Source organism: Bombyx mori, chromosome 15 (genome assembly GCF_030269925.1).
Source record: "Bombyx mori chromosome 15, ASM3026992v2".
Lineage (NCBI taxonomy): Eukaryota > Metazoa > Arthropoda > Insecta > Lepidoptera > Bombycidae > Bombyx > Bombyx mori.
The window spans coordinates 10264530-10280989 of NC_085121.1; the positions used below are offsets into that span (position 1 = coordinate 10264530).

The window sequence follows — 16460 nt, forward strand, 5'->3', positions numbered from 1 at the left end:
ACTTCTTCTCTATATTCTCTATAAGTGTGGAAAATTTCATACTCCTCCGTCGGCGCAATTTTCGTAAAAAGGGATACAAAGTTTTTGCTTCACGTATTAATATATAGATATTGGAAACAATTTCGATTGCGTTCTCTTTGGGCGAAAATCTAGGGTAGGTGTAGTGGCAAATTCTTTCAGGTTGAGTCCCGTGAGCTAGCCAAGCAATCAGAGTGAAATCAGTATAGCCCCTCGAGACTAAAATATATAGATATCACAGTCGCACGTCAAACGTGGCATGACGAATATTATAGAGAATAGTTATAGGCAACACTGTAAACAAAACACATTATTATCAGTCCTATATAACACAAGAGAAACTGTATCCGTACAAAATTTACGGGAGCACTTCAAACACATTTCGTGACATAGTATCCTCCTCATAACGTTCACAGAAAAGCATCGATAAATTTTACTCTCCTCTTTTATCCATTGTAACGTGATATATGAACAGATTATGATAGTGATATCTCGAAATCCTATTTGTATTATTATTTTTCCGTTGACTGCTGTTACGAAAGAAATAAAAGATGACGTGTAGTGAGGGAATGATCTGAATCTCACCTGTACATGATTCGGGACTTCTCCTTCGTTAATAGAAATTTCCAACTGTCCCTCTCCAGCGGCGCTCGCGTCCACTGAAATTTAAGCTGTAGTTATTGTTTTATCTATATAAATAAAAATAAATTGCTGTTCGTTAGTCTCGCTAAAACTCGAGAACGGCTGGACCGATTTGGCTAATTTTGGTCTTGAATTATTTGTGGAAGTCCAGAGAAGGTTAAAAAGGTAGATAGATATGAAGATGCTCAAAATTAAATAAATTTAACAATTTTGTTTTTCCTCTGATGTGTCCCCCATCCGACGGATTTCTTTTGTTTGTTTTAAGTTTATTTTATACAAAAGTTTAGGTATTTTATTTATCAATTGAGGCACTACGAAGTCTGCCGGGTCAGCTAGTACTTAATATAATTTTACTCTCGTACTTATTGGTAACATATTAAGATTCCTTTTTGCTATTCCCGAACGAACCACCACATGACTTCCGTCTGTCTCATTCTGACTTGGTTAATAATATCGTCGCAAATCACGTTTGGAAATAACTTCGAAAGCCCGAAGTTTAACGATACGATGGTTGTCCCATTTTTCAAACGAGAACACATGACTGGTTCAAGGTAAAAATAGATTAAGGTTAGTAATTACGTTTTTTTTTTTAAAACATATTACGAGTACAATGCTTTCATATTTTAGTACTCGATGATATTCCATCATTGTCGACTTCGTGAGTGGAAGAATTAGATATGTATTTAATTATTTATTTATTCTAAAAATGGTATGAACCAGATGATTTGAATCCTCACATCGTGGCACGAGTCGAAGCGATTGTACAAAAGATTTATACCAATTAAGGTTAAGAGTACTATGAATTATAATAATAAAAATCATTTCATCATCAATAAATCATCAATAAAATAAATCACGATGAAATGGCAATGGGCCGGTCACATCTGTCGAGCCAGCGACGCCAGGTGGGGGAGGAAAGTCCTCGAATGGAGGCCACGGATGGGTACAAGGAGGGTGGGGCGTCCTCCAACCAGGTGGACTGACGACTTAGTGCGCACGGCGGGTAGTCGTTGGATGCGGAAGGCGGAGGACCGCATTATGTGGAAGGCATTGGGGAAGGTCTATGTCCAGCAGTGGGCAGATAAAGGCTGATGATGATGATGATGATGATGTACTATGGGATGCTTACCAGAAAGTCATAGGTATATCAAAGCAAATGCCAATTCCCACAGTAAGAAATAAGGTTAATGTCACACTTATATCTGAATAACCTACCATTAAAAACTTAATAACATCATCGTGTTTTGTTGCAGAAATAGACAGTGCAATGGTACTCACAGCTCTAACACTACTACTGACTAATCATTGGTGATTTATATATTTTCGATTTTTTTATTAAATTTTAAGAAAAGTTTAAATTGTTTTTTTTTTTCAAATTATACAACTCAGAAATATGATTACCGTGTTCAAATCAACAGGTCTTGAAAAACTTTATTAAACACTTTGTAAAGCATCCAATACTTTACCTTGAGGTTATCGAACCCAACCATAGCTTTGTTAAGGAAAGTATTCGGAATCTGACCTTTAAATTGACATTGTTGTCCGACGACGGCGTTGCCCAAGTCTGTGACCTTAATCAGACTCGCGTCATACACCTTCGCCACCAGCGGTCCGCCGGCCAGCTTATCATCTGCTATCGATACCTGGACATAGGAGGTACATTTATTCAAATCAAATGCTAGTTATGCAGTTACAAAAAAAAGTGTTCGAAATTTAAGAAAATAATCTACGTACATAGTCGAAGCTGATTAAATATCTTGATGAAATTTTAAATTGGGAAAATTTTCACACACACGCGTAGCTTTCAAATAAAAAGATAATCATCAAAATCAGTTGACCTAGAAAAAAATCCGAGGTAACACACAAAAGATTTCAGTCGAATTGAGAATCTCCAAATTTTTTCAATCGGTTAAAAATACTAATTTGTTTTTGCATTATTCTCTGATCGATATGCTTTAACACCTGTTCTTAGCGCATATTACGGACAATTTTAGAACAAACCTTTAATAATTTTACGGTCATAATGCTGACGTTGCTTGTCTTTTTATGGTTCAACGAATCTACGGTTTCACTACTTAATTTCATTTTTGTTTCTTACACGCTATAAAATGAACGAATCGAAATGCTTCTTGCCTCATTATCATAGAATTCATGGAAAGCTGTTGTATTTCATTATTTTCGTAGCTGTGTGTATGATTCACACCAATTATAACCAAAACTTTGCCAATTCTTAAATCAAGAACCTTATGTGTTAGAAGTAAGTGATGATTATTATCGATGACTAGCTGACCCGGCAGACTTCGTAGTGCCTCAATCGACAAATAAAAGACCTAAGCTTTTGTATAAAATAAACTTAAAACAAACAAAAGGAATCCGTCCGACGGGGGACATATCAAAGGAAAAACAAAATTGCTATTTTTATTTAATTCCAAGCATTTTCATACTTATCTACCTTTTAAACCTTCTCTGGACTTCCACAATTAATTCAAGACCAAAATTAGCCAAATCGGTCCAACCCTTCGCGAGTTTTAGCGAGACTAACGAACAGCAATTCATTTTTATATATATAGATTTGCTTACGTATAAAAAAACTAGGGAAATCTTCGAAAGAAAGCGTTACAACCATGTATATAAATATATTCATATGTATGTGTAAGAACTTTTAAACATTAATGTGGAATGCAATAAAAATATCAATGACCTTTACAGTTTAAGGTCAAAGTTCTTGGTTGAATCGCCATTTATACGAGTAAGGTGAAGAGCTCATATTTATAATTATAGCATATTGAGTCTGAGCTTTGTACATGGTTCACTAGAATCAGACGAATGTATCGAAGTATCGTTGTTTAAATAATGGTAATTGATTCAAAAAAATTTAGATTGGAGTTTGAAGAAGATATTCGACGCTGTAATCTACTTTATTTATTTATTATCTTTTGCCCGCGATTTCATCCGCGTAGAATAATTCACAAATATTGCTTTATTTTAGAACAGATTTGGTCAGCATAAAAAATGTTATAGTCAGCCAACCTTAATATATAGATATATGCTGTCCCGGACTTTTTCTTAGATATTTTAAAGGCGAACAATTCTGTCATACATTATTTTAGCGAAACTTTAATCGTTTCTGCGGCGCACGCAGCGGAAGCTCTCAAAAGGGAAAAAACCCCGATTTTGAAACATTCTTTATTGGTGCTCCGCTTGTATTGATCTTAGCGTGATGTTATATTTCTCTCTACTATTATTCTCGATATTATTCTCGATAAATGGGCTATCTGACACTGAAAGAATTTTTCGAATCGAACTAGTAGTTCCCGAGATTAGCGCATTCAAACAAACAAACTCTTCAGCTTTATAATATTTTATTTATTTATTGCATAGACGGACGAACGAGTTCATAGGTCACCTGGTTTTAGGCGAATATCAGAGATATTATAATATAAATGCCGCACTTATTTGACCGTTGGTTACAAAATATGAGATGAGATAATAACAAACAGGCACAGTTCCAAATATAAATAACTAATGCAATAAACTTTGACTTTACTTACATCGATCAAATGCGTGCCGACCTCTTCAGGAGTGAACTCGATGCGGTACAGACCCGGACGTTCTGCCACGTCCAGAACTCGGACGTTCACTGGACGTCTCGACGGAGATGTGACTGTTACTCCGACCTGATAAAAAAAAAAGATGTGTGGTGTCGTGGGACACTGGATAGGAACCGGACCGAAGTTCCTTATTATAAACATATTAATTTTAAGTTCTATTCGAGGTAAAATGGAAAATAATACTGGAGGTTTCGCAACAACCCACGGACATTCGGTAACGTGCGAACTTATTGTGGTACACTTCGTTCACGGTTGTTTGCATAAGAGTTAGTGTATTGCGCAAACGAACGCTCTGAGATCGTAGTCAATGAATGATAAAAAGATATGTTATTTTTGTACGTTATTACAAAGTTAAGTCGTACATTGTGTGCATTACTAATAAAAATCTTACGTTACGGACGTTTTTTCCCGGTTAGAATAGCCCTCCACATCGTCCCATAAGGAACTTCGTTCCAAAAAACAATTAAACGTTCTACATTCAAAAATATTCTGTTATAGATACCGGAAACACAGACGAGCCAAAAACAAATACAACCAGCGGATATCAAATAGATTAAACAAATATACTTCGTACCACAAATCAAAGCCCCAATTGATTAATAACAGGAAAAATGTAATGGATGAGATACGACATCGGTATTTATAACAATATATATTTTCTTTTGCAACGTTCAAACGGTACGTTAACCTACTAATTGAAGAGTTTTCAGACACAATTTTTGTTCGGAACAGATTTTAGAATAATAAAACTAAAAAATAATAATTACCCATTCTACTTTACGTCTCGCGTCTTTGGTACTCTCAGCCCAAATAGGTTAATTGCGTTTTGTACTAATAAACCTAATAAACTCCAGTATGTCATAATTGACAAACCTCACTAGCAAACTAGGAGTACAATATTCAATTTATCAATAATTTAATTATCAGACTGTCATAGTCACCGACAATTTGGTTTTCGTAAAATTTAACGTGTGAATGAAGAGATAATTGAAATAAAGCGAAACTTTAAAACTAGGTTTCGTAAGTTATTTGTCTATTACAAATACGGAGATATTAAATTAGAAAAATTCGAATGTTAACGTGAAATTGATGAATTATTATATTTGGTACGTTATTAATTACAATCCAAAAATATATATCTCATGAAAACATGATAGACTAGGACAGGCTACTGAAAACGTTGAAAAAATAATTGACATTATCAAAACAGCAAACTTTCAAAACAGCGGTACGCAGCAGCTTGGCTCTGCCCCTGGCATTTCTAAAGTCCATGGGCGACGGTAACCACTCACCATCAAGTGGGCCGTATGCTCGCCTGCCTTCAAGGGCAAAAAAAAAAACTTATTCTCTGAATAACTGAAAAACGTAAAAAGTTTTAGTATGGTTTAGTAACATTAAAACTCACATCATTTTTAGTAAAAGTTGCAGAACCAGGAGATGTGGATATCTCGAAGACGGCGGGCACTCGTGCGGGGATTAGTCTGGTCGGCTCTCCGCCACCGCCGCCCACCGGCCCCGCCATCACCTCGACCTTCCACGGGGAACCTGAAACAATGACATCATGTCAAACTAAAGCCGCAGGGTCTTGCGTAATAATTGTAATCTTGGTCATTACCCAAAAGAAATGAGCATATTCAAACTTATAAATATATTTCTAATTCCTGTAGATAATTTAATGCGTTTTTACCGAACCGGTTTTAGATAGTTCCGGAAGCCTGTCACAATGTGAATGTCTCCATCCACCTCGAAACAAAGCTAATAAAAATAAAAAGTTTTTAACTTCCAAGAAATTACTCAATCTGATTTAATATTATTCAAATCACGTAATCGTAAGCTTCTAATTAAATAGTTCGATTGACTCTTCCGGTAAAATTTTTGACTCGCATTACTTATTAACAACCAATTTCATAATCACGTTGATCGGTAACACCTTCTAAAGTGAAATCTTTTATTATAATGAACGGTTAAAAAATAATTTATGCTAATAAAAATAAATTGCCATTTGTGTGGCTGAGTATCAGTCGAGAATGCATCGATCGATTAGGCTGATTTATTTTTGATTGTATTCGAAAATTTTAGAAAAAAGGTTTACTAAAATCTTTAAAAACTTTTTTTGGTAAACGCGCGTGAATTTTCGTTCAATCAGTGATAGAAGACAATGTAGATAGTAAGCGTACCTGTGTTTCACGAGAATACAACAAATACATGGTTTGAAATGGCGGCTGTAATTTTAGATCTTTAAGTTTCCTAAAAATTATAATGACAATAATATAATTTGAAGTACATTTACGGGTACTCATATAGTTTACCAACTTATGGTTAAAACTAACCACTAAATTACCAGCAAGAGCGAAAATAATTAGAAGACTTGACATTTTGGGGTGGACTATGTGTATTTTTAAAGGAGAGAAAAAAAAGGGAATTCGACAAAAAAGGAGAAGGTTCATAATTCAACTTTATTTTTTATGTAAGTATGTTACCGCAGATTTATTTTCTAGGTTATCCGATTTTGATAATTCTTATTTCGTACATTAATTTGAAAGCTTGTGCTTCTCGTTTGGTACTAATTAAATTTTATCAAGATCTGACGAGTAGTTTTTTGGTGATCTTTAAGATAGTTAATAGTGCTATTAAATTTAATTCGACAACTCAAATTGGTGATTTTTATGAAAGATACTTCAGTGTGCAATGTTGTTCTCGTAGAAGTTATTTCCAGCGCTCATAGTACAAAAGAAAATTTAAATTTGGGGCCAGTGAATGTTGAACGTCTATGTCATTGTCAAATCAATTTTATGTTTAGTCGTTTGTGACCATGAGAGGTGTACATTATTCAAAACGTCAGATTAAGTATTGAATGTAATTCGAATTTATTTTAGATACAAAGATAATCGTTGAAGAAATTACTTTTAACTTAGATAAATAAAGTATGTGACGGTTTGGATATATCCATTGAAAATTTGTTTTATTTATTTCACTTTAGTCTATGCATGTAAAGCCGAAAAACTTTTTCCAACTGTTTTTATTTTCAAATTCGTATTTTTGTTTAGCTATTGACCTGTTTTTGATCGAAATCATGGCAATTAAATGAATACAAATTACTTTTACGAAGTCATTGTACCACATAACTAAATCACTTTTTTTTGGAACTGTTGTTGAATTATGTATGAAGTTAAATTATGTTAAAGTTAAGCCCACGGACGAGTTTTCACAAACATATTTTCGCATTTTTAAAACAGGTTTAAAATTGAAACCGCTTAGAGATGTCTACAAAGACAGTTATAAAAATCACACAAACGGGTACTTTACCGTGCCAACAAAGAAAACGTTGTTTTTTTAAAATTCACTGACTGGTTTCTAGCAGAAAATTTTACTTTCATAAATAAACGAATAAAATAGAATCCGTTGACTGTAAAACGTTATTTCTCCTCAGCAGTGAAAACACATATTACTTATGAGATATAGAAATGAACAGGAATAGCTTGAAGTAACTATTAAAAAAAAACCTAATTTATTTATTACAAATATCTTTAAATTTTAGGGTATTAGCGTTTCCGAACGTGTTTTCTTTGAGGTCGAATTCCAAAATCGAATTTCGAAGGGGTTTGTTATTTCACTCGCTTTTTTATATGCATGTGAAAGAGACAGAGAGAGCACAGTAAAATTCGAATGTTTCAAATTTATGGCTGAACAATGTCAATTGATGGTACTGAAGATTGAAAAATTATAAAGCTACTTTGACCCACGCTCGAATCAAAATCGCGTTTTGTTCACTGTTGTTTCGCAAAAAAAGCGGCATGTTTGAGCTGCTGAGGTGAAAACGTTATATCTTCTCTAATTACGGGAATAATAAAAATACACCCAGTTTATCAATTCTCGAGATACTTATGTTTATTTTTAAATAAACACATTTATCATCTTTTGCAGCGAGACAAAAGAAAGAGAAAGATATTAGAATGTAACAAATCACAAGATAAACTGTTACATCAGACTAGCCTCCGATCTTTGTCGTTGTAAAACAACAATATTGCACAACTAATAATTTAGTTTTGTGGAACAATACGGTTACTGTTATGTCATCGGCGGCAACGTTATCGAAATTTTTGTGATTTGATCATCAATAAAGAGCGTCATTTGCAATTTAATAGGTGTTTCGCGTCGTGCGAAAATTGTTATGACGTATAAACGGTATATGGTCTATGCAGCTGTGTTTTCGGTGAACAAACCTATTTTAATACGCTTTTATTAGCTTCAGACGTATGTATGTTAGTATGTATGTTTGTAACGGTATCTTTGAACATGATTTTGACCCCCATTAAAACGTCAGATTAACTCGAAATTTGGTATACTTATTAAGGACCGATGACAATTCAATATTAAGAAAACTAATGAAAAAATTGAAATGCAACAAAAAAATTTAAAATTAATATAATAATAGTTTAAAAAACTAACAAAATACGCTTTTATAGAAAATCCAACTAAAAAATAGAAAATAAATTTTAAAAAATTTGAACTAAAAATAGTGTAAGAAAAAAATCTTTTATTGTAAAAAAAAAGCGGAGGGTGCATGGTATCAGTTAAATATTTTGAACAGATATGGGGATATTTTGATAATATCTTGAAAACCACCCCACGCTTTTTTTACAATAAAATCATTTTTCTTACACTCTTATTAATTCAAATTAATTAAAATTTATTTTCTATATTTTAATTGGAGTTTCTATAAAAGCGTACCTATTTTTTTTAGTTTTTTCATTATTTTTTTCAATTTTTTTTAACGCGTAATTTTATGTTCATATTATTATTTATATGTTAGATGCATATTAAGAGCATGCCGCTTCGTTTTTCATAAGTGATTGGATATTCTCAAATATAAATAACTAAAGTATAGTGGAAATGTATTAAGGGGAATATATTAAGGTAATACATATTATTCTTTTGTTATGGCCTTTGAAGACAGACCAGTATGTTGCACATTTTGTGGTAACAGTGTCCTTCATGAACATTACCAATGCCAAGGGCTCAGCCAAACTACTGTTTACCGCTGCGAAATCTGTAAACCTCACTGGAGAAAATAAATATCATAGCACTTAGGAAGCACCGTCCAGAAGAGTTTATTCTAGAGCAGCGTGGTCTAGTATAGCACGATATTATACCAGCGTAAATTTTACGTATTTATTAATTACACGCGTCAATGAGATGACGCCCCAAATGAGTGGTTACCGGAGCCCAACACAGACACGTACAACTTTATTGACGCAATCCACCTTGGGCGCTCGTGTAGCTGTTAGCAAATCCCACCCTTCCTGGTTGAGTGAGTCCTTGCTCGCCTACCTGCCCTGGTAAAACTGGAAAGGCCTCCAGGCCACTAGTAATCTCTCAAAAATAATTAAAAAAAAGTTAGTGGTAAGTCTAAATTCTATAGTACAACGGCTGTCACACTCTTCCAACCGCAACGTATTACTGTTTCGCTGCAGAAACTAAGGAAAACTATATGAAAATTAGAAATCTATACTAATATTATAAAGCTGAAGAGTTTTTTTTATTTTATTGCTTAGTTTGGTGGACGAGCTCACAGCCCACCTGGTGTTAAGTGGTTACTGGAGCCCATAGACATCCACAACGTAAATGCGTCACCCACCTTGAGATATAAGTTCTAAGGTCTCAGTATAGTTACAACGGCTGCCCTACCCTTCAACCCGAAACGCATTACTGCTTCACGGCAGAAATAGGCAGGGCGGTGGTACCCACCCGCGCGGACTCACAAGAGGTCCTACCACCAGTAGAACCAGTAGTTTGTTTGAACACGCTAATCTCAGGAACTACTGGTCCGATTTGAAAAATTCTTTAAGTGTTAGTTAAACCCATTTATTGAGAAAGGCTATAGGCTATATTTTATTTCATCACGGTAAGACCAATACAAGTGGAGCACCAATAAAAATGTTTCAAAATAGAGGTTTAAATAGTTCCTTAACATTCCATAATTCAAAGATATTTTCACTTTCTACGTAAATGAAGTAGGCGGTAAAATTTTGCGTTATGTCATAGTAACTATTCCACGCGGTCAGAGTCGCGGGCAAAAGCTAGGGACTAATAAGTTTATTTCGCCGGTAGTACCTACATGATGATATTTAATTTGTACTTGTTTATGAAAATATATTTTATGAAATATTCATTGTCACAGTCGACTATAGTTTTCAATCAATAACCGCGTTTGTTCTCATTATTAACGCTGTCTGACCGTTAGCAGCCGTGGTCGAGTGGGTACAGCGCTGAGGGGCGATAAAATACGAGCTCGATACAAGGACGTTTCGTTACTATAAATCATATTACACCGATAATATAGTAGTAGCTCTATGTATTCGTCTTTAGGAAATTGTTGGTACGCCCCTTCGTATTTAATCAACTTATACTTAATTACACACGGACAGGATATTTACGGATACTAGAGGTCCCGCAGTAGTCGAAATTCGACTATAATTAATTGGAATTGTAAGTTTGTACACTATTATAATTGTATTTTATACTTCTCTAATCACAAATTTCTTCAAGGCTACACTATACAAAATATTAATAAAGACAAACAATATTTAATCTATTCTCAATTTGACAACAGACGTCAAGAACAAACGTTTGACAATAAATAGTATGCATGCGTGTGTGCGTCAAATACATGGTATGTAGTGTGTGTAATGTTTTCTTTATTGATTTAATGTATATTTTATGCATTATCTTAAAATAATATTAGCATTGTGCACTTCTTCTCTATATTTTCTATAAGTGTGGAAAATTTCATACTCCTCCGTCCGCGCAATTTTCGTAAAAAGGGATACAAAGTTTTTACTTCACGTATTAATATATAGATCTTAGATTTTTACGAAACATTAAATTGACGCCTATTTCTGCCGTGAAGCAGTTATGCGTTTCGGTTTGAAGGGGGGGCAGCCGTTGTAACTATAGTTGAGACCTTAGAACTTATATCTCAAGGTGGGTGGCGCATTTACGTTGTAGATGTCTATGGGCTCCAGTAACCAGTAACACCAGGTAGGCTGTGAGCTCGTCCATCCATCTAAGCAATAAAAAAAAAGTAGCAAAAATATTTCAATAATGCCGTCTCGATTTAGGTGAACTCTTACAGCCACCTCTTTAGCATTCTTATCTTACAATAAAGCAGTCAAATGTTTTCTCGCAGCGTAATTTACTGTTTATTGAAGTGACAAAAACAAATTCAATGTTTTTTAAAACCCGAAACTATTCATACAAATTCCAATGATGAATTTAGTTGAAAGTGTTTTTTTTAGTGCTTAGATAGGTGGACGACCTCACAGCTCACCTGGTGTTAAGTGGAGCCCATAGACATCTAAGACGTAAGTGCGCCACCCACCTTGAGATATAAGTTCTAAGGTCTCAAGTATAGTTACAACGGCTACCCCACCCTTCAAACCGAAAGGCATTAGTGCTTCACGGCAGAAATAGGCGGGGTGGTGGTACCTACCCGTGCGGACTCACAAGACGTCCTACCACCAGTGTCACTAAATATGAATGTAAATTTTAAAATATTATTCGAACACGCATGATTTTCAAATTTGTTCAATGTTACAAGTAAAAATTGACATGTTTATAAATTGTGTATACAGGGCAAATAGTCGTGTCAGATAATCAATTCGATTCAGCATCTTTGTATAAATTGAGATTAGTAGGTGGCGCGTTCTAAGCTCCGAGCCGAATAATTTACATCGAGTGCCGTTACCGCGACAAACGGGTTGTCGGGCATAGGGCGGTGTCTGTTGCGGATTTCCAATTAGGTGCGGCAGCGATGGGCATGCATGTCCGCTCCGATCTGCGGCAACCTTATTTACATTCCAATCAATTACAAATACAAATTACAAATACATTTACTGGTGGTAGGACCTCTTGTGAGTCCGCGCGGGTAGATACCACCAGCTTGCCTATTTCTGCCGTGAAAGAGTAATGCGTTTCGGTTTGAAGGGTGGGGCAGCCGTTGTAACTATACTTGAGACCTTAGAACTTATATCACCAGATGGGTGGCGCATTTACGTTGTGGATGTCTATGGGCTCCAGTAACCACTTATCACCAGGTGGGCTGTGAGCTCGTCCACCCGTCTAAGCAATAAAAAAAATCAAATGGAGTTAGAGAAAGAGAGAGACAAAGAATACCCTTTAAAGAACACACAAAAAAAATTAAAATTAAAAAAAAACAGTCAACAAGCAGATACATTTGTACAATAGGCGGTCTTATCGCTAAAAGCGATCTCTTCCAAACAACCGTTTAATTTACAGAAACTAGTAAAGATATAGCACGTATGTTGCGGTGTACTATTGGCATTATAATATTATTATAAAAAAATTAAATATACAATAAATAGATATATACCGTTTACATATAATATGAAATTACTGTTTGATTTATATGCCAATATACTGACTTACTGATATACTTATAATACATACACATAATAAATCAACAGTATGGAAATGAAAAGCATATACTTATACTAAGTATGTACCTACAAGCAAACAACACTAGGCGGATAAATAATATTCCATCACCATTCTTTTAAAGAAGTTATGCATTAAAACAACATAAACAGCTTTGAAATGTTACGGTTTCTTACAGGCGATACGCCCGCACAATTAGAAATTACCATACTATCTATTTTAGCAGCGAATCAGTCGTGCATGCGGTAGGGGAGGATAACCGTTAAACAATATAATTGAGACCTCGGCTTCAGACTGGGTATCGTAGTATTTAAGTTTGTGATACCCAATAACCACCGCACACCAGGTGGGATATGAACTCTTTCATCCACGTAAGCCTTAAAGATAATGATCAAAAATATTTTGTTTTATCCTTACTTATTTTTTGTTACCGATATTTAATTTCATAGTAATAATTACATGATAATAATAATATAGTATTCTAACTATATTTTATTATTCTCTAATTATTCGCAAGATTTAGTTCCTGTTGAAGTCACTATAATATAGTGTTTCGTTTTAATATTGGTATAGATTGTTGATAATATTGCTAAATGGCATTCAAGTTGAGTTATGTAAAAAAAATTAAATGACCATGGATTTATTATTTAAATCGTTATTAAATTTAAAGAACTTTTCAAGGCAATTTTCACCTTTTATTTACATATTTTCACAGTTTATAAGAATTTAATTGAAAATATATTATTTGCGCAAAACTATAATAGATTGGAAAAGTGGGAGAGTTATTATACAATGCTCTGCTAACCAAAGACTAGGTGTACCGTAAAATCGTCTACTTAGTTCAGACCATAAAAACCTTTAAAAAATCAGTATCTATTTATAAGTTAAGGGTACGGCAAATCAAGTCTTTTACGGCAATATTATTCTAAAATCTAATTACGTAAAGAAGTGTGTGTACTTTTGCTATTTAAAAAAAAAAACAATTATGGACGTCAGACATTTTAATTTTTGTGGTTTTTGTACGTACGCTTCTTCGTTCGAGCACTTTACCTCAAATTACTACAATTATAATAATAAGATATAAAAATTGTCTATTTACGTTGTCTCGCTACTGTGAGGAGAACTAACGACAATTTAACAAAACACGGGTCGATGATTATTTGTAAAAATTAAGTTTTTGACGTCAATATAAAATTAATATTATGCTCATTACGTATTCTAGTGCTCAACTAGAATCAGCAACACGAATTATTAAAATAATAGTTGGGTAATTTCAAGGTGAATATTAAATTGTGAGAAGAAAAATTCGCGTGCAAATAAAACAATGAAATTGCTTACGTAAGAAATAGATTATTTGAATTTTGTTCATCCACATAAATGTTTGGATTATTACAAACAAGCGGACCGCTCCGGCTCCGCTCGGGTCTTTAACAAAAATTTCAACAATATTTGACGTTGTTTTATTTTTTTATTAAAAGAACACTTATTGCCGCATAACTATAATAGTTAGACATATGCTGTCGCGACACTTTTTGTAAATAATAATGTGTTCAACAAAGTCGTAGTACATTATTTTATTCTAACATCATTATTTTCGCAGAGCACGCGATGTAAAGAATATTTTCGGTAATCTTTTTACACCTTGGGTTACATTATTGAAGTTTTAGTAAGGATCCCTAATTTTTTTCAAAAAATATTATAGCCTATGTCACTCGGAAATAGTGTAGCTTCCAAACAGTGAAAGATTTTTTCAAATCGGTTCAGTAGTTTCGGAGCCTATTCAATACAAACAAACAAAAAAATCTTTCCTCTTTATAATATTAGTATAGATATAGATTAGTATAGATGTACATTAACCTGGTATCCTGCCCACGTTCAATCTTCACACTTAGTTACTCCTATAGTAAATAAATACAGACAACAAATAACCTTCTCCTTTCCTTTCATTCTAAGAAATCACGAGGTGTAACAGGAAACAACAACTAATTAATAATGATTAATTGGGTGCTTCATATCACTCGAAGCCTCGATTATTATTGATGGAATATCAAGATAAAACATCAAATTAGTTGGAATGATTTTTGTCTATTGTGTGTTTGATGTTCAATAGGATTCATACTAGAGGTGGCTAATATAACCAATAACCAATAAATTTACCGGTAAAAAAAATTAACACTTCTATTCGATAAATAAAATTACCCAAAACGGTTAAAAATACCGTTTACCAAACACACTGCGTGTAGTGGCATAGGCAATTATTGGAAATTATATTTATGCAAGTTTCAACTTTATTTCAACACGTAAGATTCATTTTCGCCTTGCAGATGTCTTCAACTTATCATGTAAAAAATATTGAATTTTATGATTTCATTGTATGCTCTATACCCCTCAAAATAAAGCACAATATTTAAGTTGGTGTATTTTACAGTTAATGATAATTTTTTTCGTTAAAAAATTGAAATGAAACGATATTTTTACCGAACGCGAAGATGACGTGATTGGTTGATTTTTTAAACGTAATATTTTGTTTGGTACTTGACATTTTGGTGGCTCAGTGCATCTTTTCTATTATTTTGGTAAAGTTGTGTTTTTGTATTTTAAGAGATTTGTACTTTGTGTTTGTGTGTTTTGACTTTGTTTTTGTGTGTTTGAGACTTTGCTTACTTTGTTGTTGTGGATTTTTAAATTGTATATCTAATTTAAAATGCCGAAACGCAATGCAGAAATATGGGATCATTTCGAAAAGTGCTAGTACCATTCAAGTTTAACATTAGCAAAATTAATTTTTCAACGAAAAGATTTACCGGTATTTTCAACCAATAAAAATATCGGTAATTTTTTTTATCAATTACCAGTTAACAGATAAATAAATTCAACCGTTAACGCCATCTCTAATTCATACTCCGAAACCTAAGTTAAATTTCCGAAAAAAAAAGAACTCTTAGGTCAAGTATAATTATTCTACTATAAAGGGTACAATGGTTGTTATTCTGATACAATCGGGACTACCTCACCTTCCTCGTCAGGGTTGGTAAGCCTTGATAACTTCTCACCAGTATTACTACGAGTATTATATCTTTTCTCCCACTGTTTCCACACAAGATTCCGTCCATGCGATACAAAAATAATCCATGTGGGCTCAAAGTTAGAATGCTCATTAAAAGACAAAACATGAACATAGAACAAACATTAAAACAAATAAAAAGTATTTAGTAAAATACTAATCGTACTGAAAAATTTATAAATTTTGACGAAGATAAAGTATCGTAGTCTTAAATTTAATTTTCAATATCACTAAAGCCAGATAAAACGCAAACCAGTTCGTATGTACATACAAAAGTTATATGCCATATAACAGGAAAATTATGCACCATTGCAAGCCTTGGTTGAAAAACACAAAGAAGCATTTCACGTATTTGTTGTAATGAAGTCGGTAAATAAAACGTGATGGAAAGTGTCTGTTGTCAACGAACTTTCACAACACCTAGTAACCATGAGGTGGTCGTTATCTCTATAATGACTTCGGTGTAGATAAGGTTTTTGTTTGAAAATATTAATGAACCTACAATAGCCAAGCACTAGGTTAGATTTTAGGTCAGACTAGGTCCCACTTTCCTGTTGAAGTAATATTAAGAGAACGGTTGGTATTTTTGGCCGAAATAATCTTCTTTACTATTATTTCGAACATCTATCTTCAGTTAAGGTGAAGAACTATCATACTCAAAGTACACC

General features: G+C 33.8%; 1 protein-coding gene and 1 long non-coding RNA gene across 4 annotated transcripts in view; one reads left to right on the forward strand and one right to left on the reverse strand.

Moving 5' to 3' along the window:
- Nucleotides 1-16460, reverse strand: part of LOC101739163 (filamin-A) — a 113936-nt gene that overhangs the window by 25925 nt on the left and 71551 nt on the right. For all 3 annotated transcript variants that reach the window (XM_038016131.2, XM_038016130.2, XM_062672597.1), the window contains exons 21-24: nucleotides 5677-5816; nucleotides 4212-4337; nucleotides 2183-2303; nucleotides 604-677 (exon numbers count right to left, since the gene is read on the reverse strand). In XM_038016131.2, coding sequence (XP_037872059.1) covers nucleotides 604-677; nucleotides 2183-2303; nucleotides 4212-4337; nucleotides 5677-5816 — 461 coding nt within the window. The remainder of the gene's footprint in view (nucleotides 1-603; nucleotides 678-2182; nucleotides 2304-4211; nucleotides 4338-5676; nucleotides 5817-16460) is intronic.
- LOC105841405 (uncharacterized) lies at nucleotides 4776-7227 on the forward strand. Its single transcript, XR_001139554.4, has 2 exons — nucleotides 4776-5377; nucleotides 5688-7227. It is a non-coding gene; the product is annotated as an uncharacterized LOC105841405 (long non-coding RNA).